At 45.1% G+C, this 25,349-nt stretch overlaps 1 protein-coding gene across 2 annotated transcripts in view; it reads right to left on the bottom strand.

Moving 5' to 3' along the window:
• LOC137320768 (organic cation/carnitine transporter 2-like) overlaps positions 1-25,349 on the bottom strand; it is a 91,315-nt gene that overhangs the window by 36,157 nt on the left and 29,809 nt on the right. For both annotated transcript variants that reach the window (XM_067982563.1, XM_067982562.1), the window contains 3 exons: positions 23,342-23,513; positions 16,787-16,922; positions 16,395-16,489 (listed from right to left, as the gene is read on the bottom strand). In XM_067982563.1, the coding sequence (XP_067838664.1) occupies positions 16,395-16,489; positions 16,787-16,922; positions 23,342-23,513 (403 nt within the window). The remainder of the gene's footprint in view (positions 1-16,394; positions 16,490-16,786; positions 16,923-23,341; positions 23,514-25,349) is intronic.

Genomic DNA, 25,349 nt, shown 5'->3' with positions numbered 1-25,349 from the left:
ACCTTCTTGACCAGTCTCCTGTGGGGGACTTTATCGAAGGCCTTACTGAAATCCATGTATACCACATCCACTGCGTTACCCTCATCCACGCGCCTAGTCACCCCCTCAAAAAATTCAATCAAATTAGTCAGACATGATCTTCCCTTGACAAAGCCATGTTGACTATCCCTGATTAATCCTTGCTTCTCCAAGTGGAGACTAATTTTGTCCTTCAGAATTTTTTCCAATAATTTTCCTACCATTGATGTTAGGCTCACTGGCCTGTAGTTCCCCGGTTTTTCCCTACTCCCCTTCTTGAATAATGGTACTACATTAGCGGTTCTCCAGTCCTCTGGCACATCCCCTGTGGCCAGAGAGGTTCTGAATATATGTGTTAGAGCCCCCGCAATCTCCTCCTTTGCCTCACACAGTAGCCTGGGATACATTTCGTTCGGGCCTGGGGATTTATCCATTTTTAGGCCTGCTAAAACCGCCAATACCTCCTCCCGCTCGATGTTAATATGTTCGAGTATATCACAGTCCCCCTGCCGTATTTCTATGTCTACATCGTCCTTCTCCATAGTGAAAACAGATGCAAAAAATTCATTTAGAACCCCTCCTACATCTGCCGGCTCCACACACAGATTGCCATTTTTGTCCCTAATGGGCCCTATTTTTTCCCTAGTCATCCTCTTACCCTTAATATACTTATAAAACATCTTAGGATTTTCCTTTATTTTGCTCGCCAGTGTTATTTCATGGCCCCTCCTTGATCTCCTAATTTCTTTTTTAAGTATCCCCCTGCACTTTTTGTACTCCTCTTGGGCTTCCTCCGTCTTTAGCCTTTTGTATCTGCCAAAAGCCCTCCTTTTTTTCCTAATCCATTCTCGTATATCCCCTGACATCCAAGGTTCCCTGGAGTTCTTGGAACCACCCTTGACCTTTACGGGAACATGTTGCCATTGTATGGTCTCAATCTCCCTTCTGAAAGACTCCCATTGCTCCGATGCGGATTTTCCTACAAGCAGCTGATCCCAGTCCATTTTGGCCAGATCCTGCCTTATCCTATTAAAATCAGCCTTCCCCCAATTTAGAACCTTTATTTCCGGCCCCTCCCTGTCCTTTTCCATGACCACCTTAAATCTCACTGAATTATGGTCACTGTCACCAAAGTGCTCACCTACTAGCACTTCTTCCACTTGGCCGGCCACATTCCCTAGAATTAGGTCCAGTACCGCCCCCTCTCTTGTAGGACTTTCTACATGCTGGCTCAAAAAGCTCTCCTGGATGCACGTTAAGAATTTTGTACCCTCTAAGCCTTTTACACTCTGAGTATCCCAGTTAATATTGGGGAAGTTGAAATCCCCCACTATTATTACCCTATTATTTGCACAATTTTCTGAGATTTGCCTACATATCTGTTCCTCTATCTCCCCCTGACTGTTTGGGGGCCTATAGTACACTCCCATCAAAGTGCTTGCCCCCTTTTTGTTTTTAAGCTCCACCCATATGGCCTCATTAGAGGAACCTGCTAATATATCATCCCTCCTTATGGCAGTAATTGATTCTTTAATTAATATTGCGACCCCCCCCTCCTCTTATACCTCCCCCTCTGTCTCGCCTGAAGATTCTGTACCCCGGAATATTGAGCTGCCAGTCTTGCCCCTCCCTCAACCATGTCTCTGTGACAGCAACAATATCATACTCCCATGTGTTTATCAACACCTTCAGTTCATCCACCTTATTCGCAAGACTCCTTGCATTAAAATAGATGCCATCCAGCCTTGCCCTCACATATTTGCCCTGTCTTCCAAGCTGATGTTCCATGCCGGTGTTTATACTCCACAAGAGCCTATTCCCGCCCTACTTCATCTAATCCTATCAGCACATCCGTCTATTCCTTTCTCCCTCATGTATTTATCTAGCTTCCCCTTAAAGGCATCAATGCTATTTGCCTCAACTACTTCATGTGGTAGCAAGTTCCACATTCTAACCACTCTATGGGTAAAGAAGTTTCTCCTGAATTCTTTATTGGATTTATTAGTGACTGTCTTGTATTTATGACCCCTAGTTTTGGTCTCCCCCACAAGAAACATCTTCTCTATGTCGACCCTATCAAACCCCCTCATAATTATGAATCGACAAAGAAATGAAACAAAGAAACTATTTAGTCAACTATCCACATTAAATGTTACAAGAAAACTAAAAATCCTTCATATTTATCAGGTATATTAACAATATGGAAGTCAGTTACAGGCTGAACACACACAGATGCACAATGGTTTGGTTACTTCGCAGAATGTGAACGTAGTTGGGCTGGGCACAGTTGATGAAGCGTGGGGGGCTAAATTGGGCTGCGTAGTGCCCATTGAGTGGGTGCTACGCGGACTCCTAAGCCCCAAAGATGCGCGCGCACACTTCCGGTGTGACGCGTGCAGGACGCCATCTTGGTAAAGGTGGCTGCGCACACGCACCTAACGAACCCTGGCAGCGTGTAGAGTAGGGAGATTATGACGTAAGTCAGTGTGCAACGCTGATTTGAATCAGTCGGCGCCATTTGCAAACTCCCCACTCCAGCCAAGGCCTTGTCTTAACCTTGCACAGCTGAACAGGATTAAATGGCATGAAGGACCCCCCCCCCCCCAACCCCGCTCCCATCAGCACTATTTACAGGGATCATGCAGGATTTACAGGTTAGTTGCTGGATTAGTTATTCTGGCTGCTGGTACAATTGTAAGTGTTTGTAGAAGTTTCCTACACATGGAGAAAGTTGCAATATTATATAGAGAGTGGTGTGGGTGGTCCTGCAGTACTGTTAGTGGCATTTAAAACAGTGTGCTGAACAACGTTGCTTCCAGACATGGGTGGCCTACTAAGGCTTCCTCTGGGAATTGAACATGACTGAGAGCATGCAGAGAGACAATGCAGAGCAGGACAAGCTGCTAGAAGAGGGAGGAGGAGGAGGAGGAGGCGCAGGGCACTCTGCAGGAGGCCATATCCAATGAGGGCCTTCAGGGAGCAATTCTCCTATCTCAACTTCAACGACGACCAGTGAATCTGACGGCTGTGGTTCATGGAAGAAGTCGTGACTGAGATTTATCAACTGCTGCAGCCACAACTGCAGCCTCAGAGCAGGGCAAGAAGAGCATTGCCTGTGGCCGTCAGGAACTGTGGCACTTAAATTTTACGGCTCTGGCTCCTTTCAGGCTGCTGCTGGCGATATAAGAAACATCTCAGTTTGCAGTGCTCTGCTGTATACGGGAGGTCACAAAGGCTCTGTACACACTCAGAAACAGATTCATCACGTTCCCTCTTGACAGAGACAAGCAGCAGGAGTGAACCCGAGGGTTTGCTCGCATTGCAGGCTTCCCCATGGTACAGGGTGCCATTGACTGCACACATATTGCCATGCATGCTCCACATCAGAGCTCGGCCATATTCTTGAACAGAAAGGGGTTCGCCTCCCTCAATGTGCAGCTGGTGTGCGACCACACGCAGTGCATCATGCAGGTCAATGCCCGCTGCCCTGGCAGCAGTCATGACTCCTTCATTGTGCGACAGTCCAACGTGCCACCTATATTTCAAGCAGCAAGGCAAGTCAAAGGCTGGCTGCTAGGCAACAAAAGTTATCCCCTCATGAAGTGGCTCATGACTTTGGTCTGGAACGCATGTGCACATGCATAGCAGGCATACAACAAGAGCCATGCTGCCACAAGGAACATCATCGAGCACACCATAGGCATCCTCAAGCAACACTTCCGCTGCCTGGACCACTCTGGAGGAGCCCTGCAGTACTCAGCTGAGCAGGTGTCAAGATTTGTCATTGTATGCTGCATGCTGCACAACCTGGCCATTATGAGGGAACAGCCCTTGCCACTACCTATCCAGCGAGAACCTGAGCCAGAGGCAGAGGAAGAGGAGAAAGAGGCGGTGGTGAAGGAGGAGGAGGAGGAAGAGATGAAGGAGTAAGTGGAGGAGGATGAGAAAGTGCAGCAGGAAGTGGAGGAAGAGGCAGAGAGGCAATAAGGTAGACAGGCCCTGTCTGCCAGGGCTCTGCATGATCAGATTATGAATGAGATATACCAGTAACCTCAAGGACACCTCCTCATTCACCAACAGTCCCACACTCCTTACCTTTCTGCTCCCAAATGACCATCAAATCATCCTCCTTATGATTACACATTGCTTCCTCCCTCAGCTCATCGCAGAAATGAAAGCCAACACCAAATGCAAATCCAAATCCAAATTTATCAATTGACATGTGCAATAAAGCAAACAAAATGAGACTGTTCACCCTCATGCATTCCCTTGGTGCCTGTTGCTCGTGTGCCTTTACCAATCCTTGTGTTCCTACGAGGTGCATCTCCATTGGCTGGAGCATGGGTGGTGGAAGGCTGCTGGAGGAGCGAGCAGATGGCCTTGGCGGACAACCTCAAGCAGCTCTGGGCTGCACCATCTCGGCCTGGGCTGCAGCAGTCTGGCCTGGCTGGCTGACAGGCAACGGCAAGGGCACAGGTGGAGTGGCAGGGGTGGGAACAGGAATGGTGTCGTCCGGAGAGAGGACAGCAGGTTCGACTGCCATGGTGTCACTGCCACTCTTAAAGGCAGCGCCACAGCACTCCTGGTGATCTGCTGGAGAACACATTGCTGGTGGGCTATGAATCCCTGGAAGCCCCTTTCCACAATGGTACCCAGAGCAATGAGCAGCAGTCTGAGCCTGTAATGCAGTAGTCTGTGCTTCCAAAGCAGCGGTCTGAGCTCCAACTGCAGCATGCAGATCTTTGATGGCAACTGCTTGTGCTGCAATGGAAGCTGTTTGTCTTGCATTGGAAGCTGAGACATTGGCCATCAGACGCTGCATCATGGTGAGTTCACAGGTGTGCTGATGGAGGTGACCACCCATTCCATGTTGGAAAGGATGGGCTCCAAGCTCTATGCAAAACCCTGTGCCAAGTTGGAGCTGGACTCCTCCATGCCCCTTGACATTGTGTGCAGGCGTTCTGGCAGGCTTTCCAGTGCACCAAGCATTTGGTGGTGTACACCCATCAGCCTCCTTCTGTAGCTTAGCCCATCAAAGTCATCATTTGACTCCTCGGCAGCAGAGCTGGTGAGCGACCTTGCCCTCCGGCGAGCTGATATCTGTTCCCCCCCCTCCCTGGCTCCTGCGCACTTGTGTCAGTTGTCTCACCACGTGCAGATCCCTCCTCTATCCTGGCCTCTAAAGTATGCGCAGTGTCAGTAGCTGAGCTGGTGGCTGCGAGTGTAAGATCGAGTGATGGTGTGCCTGCATCATCACTGTCATTGTCCTCTGCCTCCTCTGACGGTGCCGGTTCCAGGTCTTGGGTATCTGAAATGACAAAGGGCGACGGGTTGAGTTGTGGAACAGGGAGAGGAGAAAGTAAGACACCATCTGCAGCACGTGAGTCAGAAAAGATTGTGGGCTGAGGGAGAAGTGGGAAGCAAGGAGGAGGATTACATATGCAGAGATCCTCATCGTCAATACCTCCGGCAACACCAGTGGCCATGGCCACAGCAACGGACCGCCCGACGATCGCCAGCACGGTGTCCTCCACGGGGGTGAGGACGTGTAGGCGCGCCTGTCCTCCCCTATGTCTTTCCTGCTGCCTAGTGTTATGCGCCACCTTCTCCAGCAAGAAAGAGGGAAGTGTGTCAGTGAGTGTCCTGTGAGATGTTTGGGTGATGTGGCTGTCATGGTTGAGTAGCTGCCAGTGTGTGTGACCTGTGAGTTGTGGGTGTGCGGCTTGCAAGAGGGTGAGATGCAACATCTGATTCGGTGGGTTGTGTACTGATTGAAAGAGATTGTTGGTATGTGGGTGACGGGGGAGGGGGGGGTTGCGTGGAGCAGTGGATGAGGCTAGTAGTGCAGTTGGTAGGAGATGCCACGTGACAGGTGAAGGCACTCACCTTGACCACTCATGTCAAATCTTTTTTTTATTCTTTCATGGGATGTGGGCGTTGCTGGCTCGGCCAGCATTTATTGCCCATCCCTAATTGTCCTTGAGAAGATGGTGGTGAGCCGTCTTCTTGAACTGCTGCAGTCCGTGTGGTGAAGGTTCTCCCACAGTGCTATTAGGAAGGGAGTTCCAGGATTTTGACCCAGCGACGATGAAGAAACGGCGATATATTTCCAAGTCGGATGATGTGTGACTTGGAGGGGAACGTGCAGGTGGTGTTGTTCCCATGTGCCTGCTGCTCTTGTCCTTCTAGGTGGTAGAGGTTGCGGGTTTGGGAGGTGCTGTCGAAGAAGCCTTGGCGAGTTGCTGCAGTGCATCCTGTGGATGGTACACACTGCAGCCACTGTACGCCAGCGGTGAAGGGAGTGAATGTTTAGGGTGGTGGATGGGGTGCCAATCAAGCAGGCTGCTTTGTCCTGGATGGTGTCGAGCTTCTTGAGTGTTGTTGGAGCTGCACTCATCCAGGCAAGTGGAGAGTATTCGATCACACTCCTGACTTGTGCCTTGTAGATGGTAGAAAGGCTTTGGGGAGTCAGGAAGTGAGTCACTCGCTGCAGAATACCCAGCTTCTGACCTGCTCTTGTAGCCACAGTATGATGTCAAGTGCAGTCACTCTCACCTCACCTCTGGAATTCAGTTCTTTTGTGCATGTTTGGACCAAGGCTGTAATGAGGTCTGGAGCCGAGTGGTCCTGGCGGAACCCAAATTGAGCATCGGTGAGCAGGTTATTGGTGAGTAAGTGCCGCTTGATAGCACTGTCGACGACACTTTCCATCACTTTACTGATGATTGAGAGTAGACTGATGGGGCGGTAATTGGCCGGATTGGATTTGTCCTGCTTTTTGTGGACAGGACAATTTTCCACATTGTCGGGTAGATGCCAGTGTTGTAGCTGTGCTGTAACAGTTTGGCGAGAGGCGCGGCTAGTTCTGGAGTACAAGTCTTCAGCACTACAGCCAGGATGCTGTCGGGGCCCACAGCCTTTGCTGTATCCAGTGCACTCAGCCATTTCTTGATATCACGTGGAGTGAATCGAATTGGCTGAAGACTGACTGCTGTGATGGTGGGGATATCGGGAGGAGGCCAAGATGGATCATCCACTCGGCACTTCTGGCTGAAGATGCTTGCAAACACTTCAGCCTTGTCTTTTGCACTCACGTGTTGGACTCTGCCATCATTGAGGATGGGGGTATTTACAGAGCCTCCTCCTCCTGTTAGTTGTTTAATTGTCCACCACCATTCACGACTGGATGAATCATTGAACTTCTTCCTGCACTGCATCCAGGTGCATGGTGCGATGCTTCTGGCATTGACCTTGTCCGCCACAGCCTCCCACTGCCTCTTGAAGATTTGTCTGGAGGGCAGCCTGCCCCCCTACGGATATAGGACGGCCCTCCATCTGTCCTCCTCTTTCACCAAGGCCCCCAGTGCACTTTCTGAGAACCTTGATGCATTCTCTCTCCCAGCCATTCCTCAATATCTTCTAGCCCAGGAATCACTTCTCACACCACTTTCTGCAGCCACAGAGCACCTCCCCTTTAAGAGGGGCATGTTGCCTTTAAGCAGTGCCAGCCATTCCTGATATTGGTGCCCCCTCACAGTGCAAGTAGCGCTGGCTGCACGCAACAATCATGTAGATTAGCAGGCAGCACGAATGTTACGTGCTGCCTGCATCTCAACAACCGGACGTGGGTTAATCACGCACCGCGATCCCTGCTTCCATTTTCGGGGGTTAACCAATTTAACCCCCATAGAATCATGCAGCACAGAGGAAGGCCATTCGGCCCATCGTGCCTGTGCCGGCTCTTTGAAAGGGCTATTCAATTAGTCCCACTCCCTGCTCTTTCCCCATAGCCCTGCAATTTTTTCCCTTTCAAGTAATTATCCAATTTCCTTTTATAGAATCATAGAATCATAGAAGTTACAACATGGAAACAGGCCCTTCGGCCCAACATGTCCATGTCGCCCAGTTTATACCACTAAGCTAGTCCCAATTGCCTGCACTTGGCCCATATCCCTCGATACCCATCTTACCCATGTAACTGTCCAAATGCTTTTTAAAAGACAAAATTGTACCCGCCTCTACTACTGCCTCTGGCAGCTCGTTCCAGACACTCACCACCCTTTGAGTGAAAAAATTGCCCCTCTGGACCCTTTTGTATCTCTCCCCTCTCACCTTAAATCTGTGCCCCCTCGTTATAGACTCCCCTACCTTTGGGAAAAGATTTTGACTATCGACCTTATCTATGCCCCTCATTATTTTATAGACTTCTATAAGATCACCCCTAAACCTCCCTCTCTCCAGGGAAAAAAGTCCCAGTCTATCCAACCTCTCCCTATAAGTCAAACCATCAAGTCCCGGTAGCATCCTAGTAAATCTTTTCTGCACTCTTTCTAGTTTAATAATATCCTTTCTATAATAGGGTGACCAGAACTGTACACAGTACTCCAAGTGTGGCCTCACCAATGCCCTGTACAACTTCAACAAGACATCCCAACTCCTGCATTCAATGTTCTGACCAATGAAACCAAGCATGCTGAATGCCTTCTTCACCACCCTATCCACCTGTGACTCCACTTTCAAGGAGCTATGAATCTGTACTCCCAGATCTCTTTGTTCTATAACTCTCCCCAACGCCCTACCATTAACGGAGTAGGTCCTGGCCCGATTCGATCTACCAAAATGCATCACCTCACATTTATCTAAATTAAACTCCATCTGCCATTCATCGGCCCACTGGCCCAATTTATCAAGATCCCGTTAGATAACCTTCTTCACTGTCCACAATGCCACCAATCTTGGTGTCATCTGCAAACTTATTAACCATGCCTCCTAAATTCTCATCCAAATCATTAATATAAATAACAAATAACAGCGGACCCAGCACCGATCCCTGAGGCACACTGCTGGACACAGGCATCCAGTTTGAAAAACAACCCTCTACAACCACCCTCTGTCTTCTGTCGTCAAGCCAATTTTGTATCCAATTGGCTACCTCACCTTGGATCCCATGAGATTTAACCTTATGTAACAACCTACCATGCGGTACCTTGTCAAATGCTTTGCTGAAGTCCATGTAGACCACGTCTACTGCACAGCCCTCATCTATCTTCTTGGTTACCCCTTCAAACAACTCAATCAAATTCGTGAGACATGATTTTCCTCTCACAAAACCATGCTGACTGTTCCTAATTAGTCCCTGCCTTTCCAAATGCCTGTTCATCACACTGGTGCAAAATTTGCTTATTCCAATTGAACATCCTTAATTACATCAATGTAAATTTCATGGCGATTTTCCTTTCATTTTCGTTAATGTTACTGATATGAAGGCAATTTTATACAACGTGCTTCGGGACACTATTAAGAGATATTGGCCCCAAATTTCCAGGGAACTGGCAAAACTTTAACAGGCAGGGAGGAAAATCAGGCAGGTGGGGAAGGAAAATTGAACAGGGATACATTGCATCAGCTCCCAGGCCTGATGACCCATCTGGCACTTTACGCCTGAAGTAACATTGGCACATTATTTTCCTGCCCAAATAAGGGAGGGTGCATTATAATTAGAGCCAAATGACAGAAATGTGTTGTACAAATTTTCCCTGCAACAACAACTTACATTTATATAGCAACATTCGTGTTGAATATGTCTTGCCCTGAAATTCTGCAGGGGTTCTCCTTGGCTCCTGCCGCAACATCAGTGGGACATTAGCAGAACCCCAGAAAAATAGCATAAATGGTCAATTTTAGCCATTTCCCGGGGGGATTCTGCTGCTTTTCCACCAAAGCAACAACAAGAAATCGGAAGATTCGCTGCAGAATTTTAGGGGCCCTGTCCTTTTAGTCCTAGCCGTGCTGGAGACAAGGGTCATCCTTGCGCCCCTACCATCTAACGTTGCTAAGGGCCTCGGAGGCACAGTGATCAGAGGTGGCTTTATACATAGAGGCATAGAGTACAAGAGCAAGAAGTTATGCTGAACCTTTAAAAATCACTGGTTAGGCCTCAGCTGGAGTATCATATCTAATCCTGGGCTCCACACTTTAGGAAGAATGTCAAGGCCTTGGAGAGAGTGCAGAGGAGATTTGTTAGAATGATGCCAGGGATGAGAGACTTCAGTTATGTGGAGAGACTAGAGAAGCTGGGATTGTTTTCCTTGGAGCAGAGAAGGTTCAGAGGAGAATTAATAGAGGTGTTCAAAATTATGAAGGGTTTTGATAGTGTATATCAGGGGAAACTGTTTCCACTGGCAGAAGAGTTGGTAACCAAAGCACACACCTACTCCCCTCTCCCCACCTCTCCTCTCCTCTCCCCACCTCTCCCCTCCCCTTCTCCCTCCTCTCATTCCTTCTCTCCCATCCTCTCCCCTCCTCCTCCTTTCTTCTCCCATCGCCTTCTCTCCCTTTTCTTCCTCCCTTCACTTCTCTCCCATCCCACTCACTTAATCCCCTGTCCCCTTCTCACCATCTTCCTCTCTGCCTTCCCACATCATCTCTTTCTCCCCTTCATCTTACTCCCCCTCGCATCAGCCTACCTCCCTCCTCCACCTTGGTTCAATTATCCCCTGTCCTCTAACTCTCCTGGATCTGAAAAGTGCCCTTGGGATTGACTTCCTGCGTGCAATGCCACTGGAGAGCGACAAGTTTTCTTTAAAAATTAAGCTAAATTAGTTAAGCATGACTTGGTCTTTACAAATCTATGTTGACTGTTCCTCATTATCTTAAGTTATTAATGTTATTTTTTTATTATGTCTACAGCAGTTTCCCTCGTACCAACGAATATATATTCCCTTGAGGAATAAAAACTCAACGGGAAAAGTGATCCAACCATGGCTAACTAGAGAAGTTAAGGATAGTATTAGATTAAAAGAAGAGGCTTACAGTGTTGCCAAAAAGAATAGGAAGCCTGAGAATTGGGAGGGTTTTAGAAATCAGCAAAGGATGACCAAGAAATTGATGAAGAGGGAGAAAATAGAATGATAGTAAACTAGCAAGAAATATAAAAACAGATTGTAAGAGCCTCTACAATTATGTAAAAAGATTAGTGAAAGTAAACATGGGTCCCTTAGAGGCAGAGACAACAGAAATTATAAGGAAATGGCAAAGACATTAAACAAATATTTTGTATCTGTCTTCACAGTAGAAGACAAAAAAAACATACCAGAAATAGTGGGGAACCAAGGGTCTGATGAGAGTAAGGAACTTAAAGTAACTCAGATTAGTAGAGAAAAAGTACCGGAAAAATTAATGGGACTAAAAGCCAACAAATTCCCTGGACCTGATGGCCTACATCCTAGGGTTTTAAAAGAGGTGGTTGCAGAGATAGTGGATGCATTGTTTTTGATCTTCCAGAATTCCCTAGATTCTAGAACAGTCCCCATGGATTGGAAGGTAGCAAATGTAACACTACTATTCAAGAAAAGAGGGAGAGAGAAAACAGGGAACTATAGGCCAGTTAGCCTGACATTAGTAGTAGGGAAAATGCTAGAATCTATTATTAAGGATATGGTTAGGCAGAGTCAACATGGTTTTATGAAAGGGAAACCATGTTTGACAAACCTAGTAGAGTTCTTTGAGTGTGTAAGTAGCAGGGTAGATAAGGAGGAACCAGTGGATGTTGTATATTTGGATTTTCAAAAGGCACACAGAGGTTGTTATACAAGATTAGGGCTCATAGGATTGGGGGTGATATATTAGCATGGATTGAGGATTGTTTAACAGACAGAAAACAGAGAATAGGAATAAACGGGTCATTTTTGGGGTTGGCAGGTTGTAACTAATGGGGTGCCGCAAGGATCAGTGCTTGGGCCTCAGCTATTTACAATATATATCAATGACTTAGATGAGGAGGCCGAGTGTAATGTATCCAAGTTTGCTGATGATACAAAGCTAGGTGGGAAAATAAGCTGTGAGGAGGATGCAAAGAGGCTGCAAATGAATATAGATGGGTTAAATCAGTGGGCGAGAAGGTGGCAGATGGAGTATAATGTGGGGAAATGTGAAATTATCCACTTTGGTAGGAAGGATAGAAAAGCAGAATATTTTTTAAAAGCTGTTAGTAGTCAGAGGGATCTGGGTGTCCTTGTACATGAATCACAGAAAGTTAACATGCAGGTACAACAAGCAATTAGGAAGACAAATGGTATGTTAGCGTTTATTGTAAGGGGGTTGGAGTATAAGAGTAAGGAGGTTTTGCTGCAATTATATAGGGCTCCGGTGAGACCACACCTGGAGCAAAGTGTACAATTTTGGTCTCCTTACCTAGGGAAGGATATATTTGCATAAGAGGTGGTGCAATGAAGGTTCACTAGATTGATTCCTGGGATGAGAGGGTTGTCCTACGAGAAGAGATTGAGTAGAATAGGCCTATATTCTCTAGAATTTAGAACAAGAGGTGATCTCATTGAAACATATAAAATTCTTAGAGGGCTTGACAGGGTAGATGCTGAGAGGCTGTTTTCCCTGGCTGGAGAGTCTAGAATTAGGGGTCGCAATCTCAAGATAAGGGGTCAGCCATTTAGGACCGAGATGAGGAAAAATTTCTTCACTCAGAGAGTTGTGAATCTTAGGAATTCTCTACCCCAGAGGGCTGTGGATGCTCAGTCGTTGAGTATATTCAAAACTGAGATCGATAGATTTTTGGACACTAAGGGAATCAAGGGATATGAGGATAGGGCGGGAAAGTGGAGTTGAGGTAGAAGATCAGCCATGATCTTATTGAATGGTGGAGCAGGCTCGAGGGGCCATACGGCCTACTCCTACTCCTATTTCTTATGTTCTTACGTTCAACGTGAGCCTAAATAATGATATGAGGGTAAATTCACTGATCCCATGTTCCCAGATAAGCACCCTTCAAAGAGGGCCATAGATAGGCTTACAACACTGCCCCACATTGCCTTCGAGTGTAGCTCTCTGCTGGGAATGCTGGATGAGTGAGCTTACCCAATGAAATAACGTATTGACAGGATTTCTTGCCTCGACTGTTTAAATGATTTGGGAACAGCCCCGGGAAAGGCCTGTCCACTGGCACAGAATAGCATCAATGGTAGTGGCAAGGAAAACAGTGATAGCTGCAGGCCTCTCAGCCGTAGTGATCAGAATCTTCTGGCTGCCAATGACCATAGGCAAACAAGAGGTCAGGAGGGAGAGGGGGTTGGTGGACATTGGGGCAAAAAAGTAGAAGAAGCCAACTTCAAAATCTCTTCCCTACCCTTCAGGCCCCCAGAGGCACTTTGGTTAGCAGAGGTTTTGGAACAGGCAATAATCTTTTCTGGGCATTCCTACGCTGGGAAGCTTAGCAAGCGGGAAAAATCTGAGAATGAGATGGGTGGCCAGGAACGCTCCCTCTGGCTCATTTAAATAATATTGTAGGGCCTGCGCTAGTTGCTGGCTCAGACCAAACACCCTTCCGCCCCCCCACCCCCGAGGAAAGCCTCAGAAATCCCAGAGTTATACTAAAGTGGTGGAGACTGGCAATCTGGGTGTCCACCCGTTTTCGGGACCTTTGTGCTCAAGGAACTGAGCGTTCCCTGAGGGCAAGGGCCAGGAAAATCGGGCCTTGAATCTTTTACCCACATAACATTACTTCAGTAAACTTTATGTAATTGTGGGAAGGGATATTTCCTTATTAGTAACTCATTTAGACTGAGAACATGGCATTATAGCCTGCAGCAAGGATCATTTCACAGCAGGAGTTTACTACTCTTCTTTGCCACAAAACAAAACCTCTGGAACAGTTTCTTAGCTGTGTCTGACAGCAAATATCTACAAAAGGGAGGGTTGGTGAAGATGAAAGAGCTTTATTGCGAACAGGTAACCAAACCAGATTATACATCTAACAGCACTTTAGCCTGTAGCGCCTCTGAATTCACACTATAAATCAGCAGGTTTTTTGAGCTAAAACTCCCTTATTTAAATAAGATTAAAGTAAAATAGTCTCAACTTGTCTTCTACACAGTAATAATTATATTACACAGAAAATTGACTTCAACAGTAATAGAAGTGTTAGGATTGAAGAACACATGTTTTCGGGAGCTTTGAGCTTTCGTGTGAAATTCAAGATAGCTGCTAGATGACTAGACATAATGGAAAAGCGACCAGTTAGCTTAGTTTCAGCAAATTGAAAAAAAAATCTATGAACGATAAATAAAGTTTAAAAAAAACAGTTTTTAAGTAGTTTTAGAATTAGGCAGGATTTCCCCCTGACTTTTCACCAGTTTACGTACATACGAACATTCGAAAAAGGACAAATAACGACCAGCTGGTCCATCGAGTCTGTCCCATCCTGATACCATCACTCCATTCCCCCACTACCCCCCCCCCCCACCAACACTGTCTTGCAGTCTCCTGGAAGAGGCAAAAATCAGATAAAATTTTTTTAGGAAAAAAACTTAAGGTAATTCCTCTCTGACCCCCGAAGGTGATGAAGAGACCACAGTGATTGTGTGACATAATCCCAATGATCCAACTACCTTCTATATGTTTGCCACTCTCAAGGACTCATCTAGCTTCCCTTTGAATGCTTACAGTGAATCCACACTCAGCTAATCCGCCCATTAACCATTACCAACCCGAGCTGACAACGATCGTCCAATTTCTCCAAACCCCACTGCCTCTTCAATGTGTTTGCCCAGGAGTTGTACGGCTTCCTCCTCATGCCTACTGAAGGACCTTATGGTTACTGTTACTCCACTTGTGGCATTTTGTTCCTGCTGATTATGGGTGACCTTTTCCTTTGCAAAGAAAATAAAGATAGGTGCAGGAAGTTCTTTGAGTGTTCTCCCAATCGGCTGTCTCCTTCCAAATTGCCTGCACCGTCCTTTTCTAGGGCTTCCTGTCTTCAGGTCCAAATAGGATTTCCCTCCTTGCCCTTATCTCTAGTGACATCTCCACAGAAGCTTCTGAGAATCTTGGGGCCTCGACCACAGCAGACCCTCCTCAATGCTGGCCCACTTTCTGCCATTCTCCTCTCACTGTGCTCTTGCTATGTCTCTGCCTCCTTATTGCCTGGTTGCTTTCTGGCCCTTATAACTGCAGCAACCTTTAACTGTTCCCTCCCTCACAGCAGTAGAGAACCATTCAGCAGCAGGATTTCAGCCTTGAACCTGGCCTGTCCACCTAATTGCGCCTGCCCCCCCCCCCCCCCTGCCCCCAACTTTCAGGAAACTGCCGTTGGTTGCTGGCGAGATCTTGTGGGCATGTGGAAATCCCACCTAGCTATGGTTCCAGTGGGCCAAGAAAAGTCCAGGCCAAGCATCGGTAGGAGAGGTTTTCCGCTGGCTCCCCATGACCTGCCATCAATACTGGGATTTTCTGCAAGAAGTGACAGGAAACTTTGAATACATCGGTCCTAATATGGGTGGGCATATTCAAATTGTACATTAACAATGGGTAAACATTATATGATGTATTTCTCAACCTTAAAGAAGGAAATAAATAAATTCCATTTATATAGCGCCTTTCATAACCTCAGGACGTCCCTCGGCACTTTACAGCCAATTAAGTACTTTTTTTTTTAAGTGTAGTCACTGTTGTAATGTAGGGAAATGCAGCAGCCAATTTGCGCACAGCAAGGTCCCACAAACAGCAAGGGGATAATGACTAGATAATCTGTTTAAGTGATGTTCGTTGTGGGATAAATATCGGCCAGGACTCTAGGGAGAACTCCCCTGCTCTTCTTCAAAATAGTGCCATGGGATCTTTTAGGTCCACCTGAGAGGGCAGACACCTGGAAGATGGTACCTCCAACAGTACAGCACTCCATCAGTTCTGCACTGCACCATAGCAACACTGAGCGCTCGAAATGTCAGTGTGTTCTTGGTATATAGCATTGGAGAAGTGTAGAAGGATGATCAGTTAAACTCCCTGTGCCTGGAAATTTTTAAAATTGGAATGAAGTGTTCTTCAGCTGTCCCATGCTCCGTTGCTGTAGGTGCCTCAGGTCTGCAGAGAACAGCAGTGAGGGCCAGAAGAGACCCAGTAAGGTAAGTTTTTAATTTTTTTAAATTTTCCTTGTGGGACAGGAGGAGCAGGAGTGCTCCACCAGGCCCCACAGGGAAACCTTGAGCCTTCCCTACCCTGGGCTTTCCCATCCCTTGACCGGGATTCACCTCCAAGAAGCGCATACCTTGTGCTGGGGAATACTCTCCCGGGTCCTCGACGATGGTTTACTGCCGTTTTGATCGGGAGGTCGGCAGGCGGCAGGTTAATGAGGCCCAGATGTTAAAATCGGTTCAAGCCTCCCTGCTACCGCTTCTTCCAATGAAACTGCTGGGGTGCATGACTTTGAAATGTACAGTTTCTGAGAATGCATTTTCATTAGAGAAAAACATTCTGCATTAAAAGGGGAATTATAGCAGCACAATATTTGTTACTGTTCTTTCAGACTTCACAGTTTCAAGTATGAGTTCCTGTGGGAGGTCTTTGCTAATGAAGTCTCCACTCACCACATAAAGAATAAGAGGACTGTGATGTTCCTTATATTGGAAGTTCTAACCAAATCCAAATAATTGTGTGCACGTTTATTTCCATTCACAGGACCCTGGGGATAAAAAGTATAGAAAACAAATGAATCAAAAAATGTGCACGTTATTCACATACGAACAGCGCAAACACAAGCTTGGTGGCAACTAGTCTCTATCTCGACATTAGTTTCATCCTCTCCTTTATTCTTTTCAGCTTTGGTAGCACTTGGACTACGAACCTTGGCTTCTCAATTTAGTTATAAAGAATGCATCCTGACAGATACATAACATATTGAAAAGACTAACGGATTTTAAACTCAGCATGACATAGTGACAAAGAAAAGAACAGTAAAAAACAAAAATCACTTAGTTACCGTATTACTGCATGTGGCATCAAATATTGTCCCAATATGTGTAATGCCATTTTTCCTAGCAGCAGCTTTCAATATTGCTTCAGCTTGTTCCACTTGACCTTGAGAGAGCAACCACCGAGGAGATTCCGGTATATACCTACAATTAAAAATAAACAACTTGGTGAGTTAGGAAACTGTCCTTTCACCTCTGCCAACTGGATCGAAACCCACTCATCCGGCTGTAAGGGACATAAATGAAATGAGTTTTGTCTGTTTTACCCTATTTCCTAATAGGCAGCACTAAATTGTCAGTGACAGACCATCTACAACTCAATACTATACCTGACAGTCTCACTCAGACTCATAAAGATGGCAAAAAATGCCATTAGGTGTTCCTTCCTGATGGAAATAAGGCTAAGGGGCCAAATAATGGGATTCTGGCTGTGCCCCCCAGCACTTCCCTTTTCCGCCTGCAACGAAAATGAAAATTATCCCCAATAGATCAGAGTTGATAAAATTTGTAATTCTACCTAGGCCGGCTTGCATCATTTCCTTCAGAGAGACAAGAGGGTGGGCTTGTACCCAAGGGTGCAATGGGGCCATGCAAATGACAGCCCACCAAATATGAGTGCTCTGAAGACTGGATATTGCCCAGGCAAGGGGTTGGATGAATATCAAGGCCTACATTTAGTGCAGTGGATCTATAAGCCTCAATTTTCTTTGCCTACCATCCAATCTTTGGGCAGTATTCGGGCAGGCACAGGCTGGAAATGAGGCATAGAGCTTCTACACCGCATCCCCACTCTGCCAAATTTTCCACCATCGTTTCTGGAGGACAGTGGAATCACATTTTTGGGCAGGAGCATTCTAATGTGGCTGTTATACATGGCTATGGCATAAGTCCCATTTCTTGTCATTCCCTCCTCAATTGCAGCCAGACATGGTCTCACTTGTATAAAACGGGCATCCAGGGTTGAAAATGCTATAGAAAAGGCAAGAACATAAGAACATAAGAACATAAGAAATTGGAGCAGGAGTAGGCCAATCGGCCCCTCGAGCCTGCTCCGCCATTCAATAAGATCATGGCTGATCTGATCCCAACCACAAATCTAAAGAACACAAGAAGTAGGAGCAGGACCCGGCCACACAGCCCCTGGGCCCTCTGCGCCACCCACAGGGCATTGACCGATCCGAACTCAGCTTCATGTCCAATTTCCTGCCCGCTCCCCATAACCCCTAATTCCCTTTACTTCTAGAAAACTGTCTATTTCTGTTTTAAATTTATCTAATGATGTAGCTTCCACAGCTTACTGGGGCAGCAAATTCCACAGACCTACCACCCTCTGAGTGAAGAAGTTTCTCCTCATCTCAGTTTTGAAAGAGCAGCCCCTTATTCTAAGATTATGCCCCTTAGTTCTAGTTTCACCCATCTTTGGGAACATCCTTACTGCATCCACCCGATCAAGCCCCTTCACAATCTTATATGTTTCAATAAGATCGCCTCTCATTCTTCTGAACTCCAATGAGTAGAGTCCCAATCTACTCAACCTCTCCTCATATGTCCGCCCCCTCATCCCCGGGATTAACCGAGTGAACCTTCTTTGTACTGCCTCGAGAGCAAGTATGTCTTTTCTTAAGTATGGAGACCAAAACTGTATGCAGTATTCCAGGTGCGGTCTCACCAATACCTTATATAACTGCAGCAATACCTCCCTGTTTTTATATTCTATCCCCCGAGCAATAAAAGCCAACATTCCGTTGGCTTTCTTGATCACCTGCTGCACCTGCATACCAACTTTTTGATTTTCTTGCACCAGGACCCCCAGATCCCTTTGTACTGCAGTACTTTCCAGTCTCTCGCCATTAAGAAAATAACTTGCTCTCTGATTTTTCCTGCCAAAGTGCATAACCTCACATTTTCCAATATTATATTGCATCTGCCAAATCTCCGCCCACTCACCCAGCCTGTCCATATCCCCTTGCAGGTTTTTTATGTCCTCCTCACTCTCTACTTTCCCTCCCATCTTTGTATCATCTGCAAATTTTGATATGTTGCACTCGGTCCCCTCCTCCAAATCGTTAATATAGATTGTAAAGAGTTGGGGACCCAGCACCGACCCCTGTGGAACACCACTGGTTACTGGTTGCCAGTCCGAAAATGAACCATTTATCCCAACTCTCTGCTTCCTGTTCGATAACCAATCCTCCACCCATGCCAGAATATTACCCCCAATCCTGTGATTTTTTATCTTAAGTAATAATCTTTTATGTGGCACCTTGTCGAATGCCTTCTGGAAGTCTAAATACACTATGTCCACTGGTTCCCCTTTATCCACCCTGTACGTTATATCCTCAAAGAACTCAAGCAAATTTGTCAGACATGACTTCCCCTTCATAAAGCCATGCTGACTTTGTCCTATTAAATTATCATAGAATCATAGAAGTTACAACATGGAAACAGGCCCTTCGGCCCAACATGTCCATGTCGCCCAGTTTATACCACTAAGCTAGTCCCAATTGCCTGCACTTGGCCCATATCCCTCTATACCCATCTTACCCATGTAACTGTCCAAATGCTTTTTAAAAGACAAAATTGTACCCGCCTCTACTACTGCCTCTGGCAGCTCGTTCCAGACACTCACCACCCTTTGAGTGAAAAAATTGCCCCTCTGGACCCTTTTGTATCTCTCCCCTCTCACCTTAAATCTATGCCCCCTCGTTATAGACTCCCCTACCTTTGGGAAAAGATTTTGACTATCGACCTTATCTATGCCCCTCATTATTTTATAGACTTCTATAAGATCACCCCTTAACCTCCTGCTCTCCAGGGAAAAAAGTCCCAGTCTGTCTAACCTCTCCCTGTAAGTCAAACCATCAAGTCCCGGTAGCATCCTAGTAAATCTTTTCTGCACTCTTTCTAGTTTAATAATATCCTTTCTATAATAGGGTGACCAGAACTGTACACAGTACTCCAAGTGTGGCCTCACCAATGCCCTGTACAACTTCAACAAGACATCCCAACTCCTGCATTCAATGTTCTGACCAATGAAACCAAGCATGCTGAATGCCTTCTTCACCACCCTATCCACCTGTGACTCCACTTTCAAGGAGCTATGAATCTGTACTCCCAGATCTCTTTGTTCTATAACTCTCCCCAACGCCCTACCATTAACGGAGTAGGTCCTGGCCCGATTCGATCTACCAAAATGCATCACCTCACATTTATCTAAATTAAACTCCATCTGCCATTCATCGGCCCACTGGCCCAATTTATCAAGATCCCGTTGCAATCCTAGATAACCTTCTTCACTGTCCACAATGCCACCAATCTTGGTGTCATCTGCAAACTTACTAACCATGCCTCCTAAATTCTCATCCAAATCATTAATATAAATAACAAATAACAGCGGACCCAGCACCGATCCCTGAGGCACACCGCTGGACACAGGCATCCAGTTTGAAAAACAACCCTCTACAACCACCCTCTGTCTTCTGTCGTCAAGCCAATTTTGTATCCAATTGGCTACCTCACCTTGGATCCCATGAGATTTAACCTTATGTAACAACCTACCATGCGGTACCTTGTCAAAGGCTTTGCTGAAGTCCATGTAGACCACGTCTACTGCACAGCCCTCATCTATCTTCTTGGTTACCCCTTCAAAAAAACTCAATCAAATTCGTGAGACATGATTTTCCTCTCACAAAACCATGCTGACTGTTCCTAATTAGTCCCTGCCTCTCCAAATGCCTGTAGATCCTGTCCCTCAGAATACCCTCTAACAACTTACCCACTACAGATGTCAGGCTCACTGGTCTGTAGTTCCCAGGCTTTTCCCTGCCGCCCTTCTTAAACAAAGGCACAACATTTGCTACCCTCCAATCTTCAGGCACCTCACCTGTAGCGGTGGATGATTCAAATATCTCTGCTAGGGGACCCGCAATTTCCTCCCTAACGTCCCATAACGTCCTGGGATACATTTCATCAGGTCCCGGAGATTTATCTACCTTGATGCGCGTTAAGACTTCCAGCACCTCCCTCTCTGTAATATGTACACTCCTCAAGACATCACTATTTATTTCCCCAAGTTCCCTAACATCCATGCCTTTCTCAACCGTAAATACCGATGTGAAATATTCATTCAGGATCTCACCCATCTCTTGTGGTTCCGCACATAGATGACCTTGTTGATCCTTAAGAGGCCCTACTCTCTCCCTAGTTACCCTTTTGCCCTTTATGTATTATGCTTATCTAAATGTTCCGTTACTGTCTCCTTAATAATAGACTCCAAAATTTTACCCACCACAGATGTTAAGCTAACTGGCCTATAATTTCCAGCCTTCTGCCTACTACCCTTTTTAAATAACAGTGTTACATTAGCAGTTTTCCAATCTGCCGGGACCTCTCCTGAGTCCAGGGAATTTTGGAAAACTATCACCAAAGCATCCACAATCCCTACTGCCACTTCCCTCAAGACCCTAGGATGGAAGCCATCAGGTCCAGGGGATTTATCCGCTTTGAGTCCCATTATTTTACTGAGTACCATCTCCTGAGTGATTTTAAACGTATTTAGCTCCTCCCCCCGTAGAGTCCCCTGTTTGTCCAGTGTTGGGATATTCTTAGTGTCCTCTACTGTAAAGACTGAAACAAAATATTTGTTCAGCATTTTTGCCATCTCCATGTTTCCCACCATTAATTTCCCGGTCTCATCCTCTAAGGGACCTATGTTTGCCTTAGCCACCCTTTTTCTTTTTATATAACTATAGAAACTCTTGCTATCTGTTTTTATATTTTTTGCTAATTTCTTTTCATAATCTAACTTCCCTTTCTTAATCAATCCTTTAGTTATTTTTTGCTGTCTTTTGAAGAATTCCCAATCTTCTATCCTCCCACTAAGTTTGGCTACCTTATATGTCCTTGTTTTTAGTCGGATACTATCCTTGATTTCTTTACTTAGCCATGGATGGCTGTCATTTCTTTTACACCCTTTTTTCCTCAGTGGAATATATTTATTTTGAAAGTTGTAAAATAACTCCCTAAATGAACACCACTGCTCATGTACCGTCTTACCCTTTAATCTATTTTCAGGGGCGGAACAGCTAGAAAGATTGTTTGGGGAGAGAGAAATTTTGGAGACTAGATGCGATAGAGGGAGCGGCAATCAAATGAAAAACCTTTACTTGTATCCTGTCCAGGAATATGAGGGGTGTTAAAAGAATCTCCCCAGATTTGGAAGCAGTATTCAACTCTTGGCTGGACTCAGACTTTATAGAGAGTTAAAGGAGCTGGTGAGAGGAAAAGATATGTTTGGTGTGAAAGAAGAAACTGAGTTGGAGGGAGAGTTTGTAGTTGAGGAGATGTGGGAGTTTCATTTGAGATCAGAGGAGATAGGCCAAGGATGTCAATAAATGAAGAAGGTACTGAAGGTGGAGCAATGTAGGGCAACTCTCCCTGTATTCTGGTGCAGTAATATTTCTTACACTGAAGCTCAGAATATGACCCAGTACTCAATCAGTGTGACATTTCATTCAGTACTCTTAAATGTGGAAGAGAGAGGAGATTTCAAGCCCAGTGATGAAGGACAGAATGTATAATGTGTGACCCCCCCTCCTCCAACCCACTAAACAAAAAAATCAAATTCTCTTTTTCTTCGACTGTGCAAAATCTAGTTTAAGCCATTAAAATTAAACGTGTGATTTTTTAAAGCTGCATATTCCTATGGGCACTATGCAAACCATTTACAGTTGTGTTTGTTGTGCATTTTTGTTCCGTTATATTTTGTTCCCTCCATTATATTTCAAAATAAATCTTTTCTCAATGTGTGAACATTTAGTGAAGTAAACTGATTACCATTAGTGTTGAAGCAGGTTGGCATAGGTTAAAAAGTGTAATTGTGCAAGAAGTAAAATCCTAACTAGTCAGAATAGTTTTTAATCATTATTCTCTAAAACTTGGACCAAATTTTTCAGTTTGAATTACTCCCATAGAAAATGTGCAATGAACAGTTTTCTGTTCTGCTGCGACAATATAGAAAATGTGGTAGAAATTGGACCTCTTGCATCCATTCTACAAGCATAAAAAAAGCACCAATGGGGCCAATTTCAGGGAACAACGATCCGTGCCCAAAGTATGCCTGAAAGATGTCCTACTCAATATTGCACGGAGCATTTTTTCAGGCATCCCTGGTGGCCGCCTAATGCAGGCATTAGGTGTAATCAATTGGTTAGCCAGGAGGTGAAGGATAGACTATTAGAGCCTGGTCTTCAGTTGCTACCAAGCCTTTATTTACAGAGATCCACATTACCCACAGTGCACCCCCCTAGATAAGCTCTCATATAAATGGATGCAAGAGAGTCCCCAATTGATACGCACCGCCTGAATACAATTAATGCTAATTGATATAAATCAGATGGATACAATTAACATTAGGGAGCGTAAATGAGGGGCCTTACACCTGTTTTAGGCCCCATCTGTGAAATTGGATAGCGATGAGCGGGCCTATAGGAAATTTCAAAGTCTTCTGTGTCTTCACTTCCACTAAAAATTAATTTATATAAATGAATAATAAACTGACTCACCACCAGAGAGGCACATATAGAATTTCTGGGAGTGTCAATGCTAGTAGTAACATCCTCCAATCTCGGATATGATAGGCAAAAACAGGCAGAAGAATGTAGCCCAAGGCATAAAACATGCAGACACCAAGTGTGGTGTAAGCAATCCTCTCAGATTTGCCAAGGAGTTCAGTTCCTGTTCAGTGAGAAAAGCATGTAATTGAAGTCAATTAAATCATGATTAACAAACAAAACATGAAGTATCATTTCTTCATATCAATTTTGACATTTATATTATCCCTCTGAAATATGAAGCTACCATTGTACTCTTTTATAAAAAAGAATCCCCTCATTTTTTCTTGAATTGTTGAGAACTCTCTCCAAAGTGTTTATGCCGCATTCCAGAGATTTCCATTCCCCAAAGCACCTCTGGGTATTTGGAGTATCTTCTGTTTATGTTATGGAACAGTTTCACAAATAGAAGGGAGAACAAATGCCTGCACAGTCCAACACACATAGCTGTACTATTTGCCTGTTTTCAGTCTTCTAAAACCTCTTTCACACTCCTGGACCAAGGCAAAGCTTGGCATCTGACAGATTATCCCTCTCTCACTTCTAGCTCTGAACCACTTTCTGTTGCAATCTTTCATCTCCATTTTATCAATATTATTTTCAGAGTCCATTTGAAATTTCTCCTTGTTGCTTTGAACCTCCAAATGCTGTCTCCTGTCCTACATGTTCTTCCTATTCCCAAATCCTCACTGTGTTGAAATCAGTCAACTAATCTCACTTTTTCCCAGAATGCAAGTGCAAAACTCCTTATCTCCTTCAGTCTTTTCTTTCTTCTACAATCGATAGGTTTTAAAACCCAAGCTTGCCATCACTTAATTATTACTGACTTAACTCTTCTTTTAAACTCTTGTCAAATCATGGTGGTGTTCTACTCTCTAGGTCTTGGTCCTTCACCTTCCTTGCACCATAAAAAAGAAAAATGAAAGAAAAGTCCTTCTGCTCATGCCCCAACTGCAATGAAAGAAATCTGAGTCCAAAGCGCGTAGGGCCGATGGTGATCTGATCTCTGTTTTGAAGACCCTCTGACTTCCGATATATGGAATGGTGCTTGATACAACAAAGCCACTTAAAAACAGACTTAGTATATCTGCAACATGTGCAGTCTCTACATTGTTAAGATAACAGTTTTATTTATGCAAATGGCAGGTACTTCGAGCTCTCAGTCATAGACCGGCATTAAGGTTACCCATAACTTTTACATTGGCAGCTCCGAAGGATGGGGAGGGGGGCATTATTTCTACACAGGACTCTTGTTTACTTGCCAGCTATGCCAGTGCCCATTTAACAGCTTGGTAGACTGAAGCCCACTTAAGGCGATTCTTCTGCTGAAGGGAATTTACTCAAGTAGCAATTTTTTGAACGAAGGACCACCTTGATTTAGAACCTATTGCCTCAACCTCTGGACCACACAAGCCCTGACTATGTCTATCCCTCAAAAACAGGTATTAGAAATATTTACAGAAAGTTGGAGAAAAAATGGACAACCGAACTTGTTAAAAGTAATGAATAAACAACTAGTGTAGCATTCTGCAGCTACATATGGACAGCTAAAAGTGAGTATTTTAGAGATGTTCAGACCTGGCATAACCATAGAATCATACAGCACAGAAGGAGGCCATTCAGCCCATCGTGCCTGTGCCGGCTCTTTGAAAGAGCTATCCAATTGCTCCCACTCCCCTGCTCTTTAACCATAGCCCTGCAAATTTTTCCTTTTCAAGAATATATCCAGTTCCCGTTTGAAAGTTAATATTGAATCTGCTTTCACTTCCCTTTCAGGCAGCGCACTCAAGATCATAACAACTCATTGCCTAAAAAAAATTCTCCTCATCTACCCTCTGGTTCTTTTGCCAAGTGAAGATTATAAAAGTGAAGTGTTGTGAATACCAGGAGAACAGTGAATATTACTAGAGCTTTCTGCTTAAGAATATGGATGTAGTGGCCATCGTTGGGCTTAGGAAAA

Source organism: Heptranchias perlo, chromosome 4 (assembly GCF_035084215.1).
Source record: "Heptranchias perlo isolate sHepPer1 chromosome 4, sHepPer1.hap1, whole genome shotgun sequence".
NCBI lineage: Eukaryota > Metazoa > Chordata > Chondrichthyes > Hexanchiformes > Hexanchidae > Heptranchias > Heptranchias perlo.
Note: the sequence above shows the minus strand (reverse complement) of the source record. Positions and strands in the feature narration are given on the sequence as shown.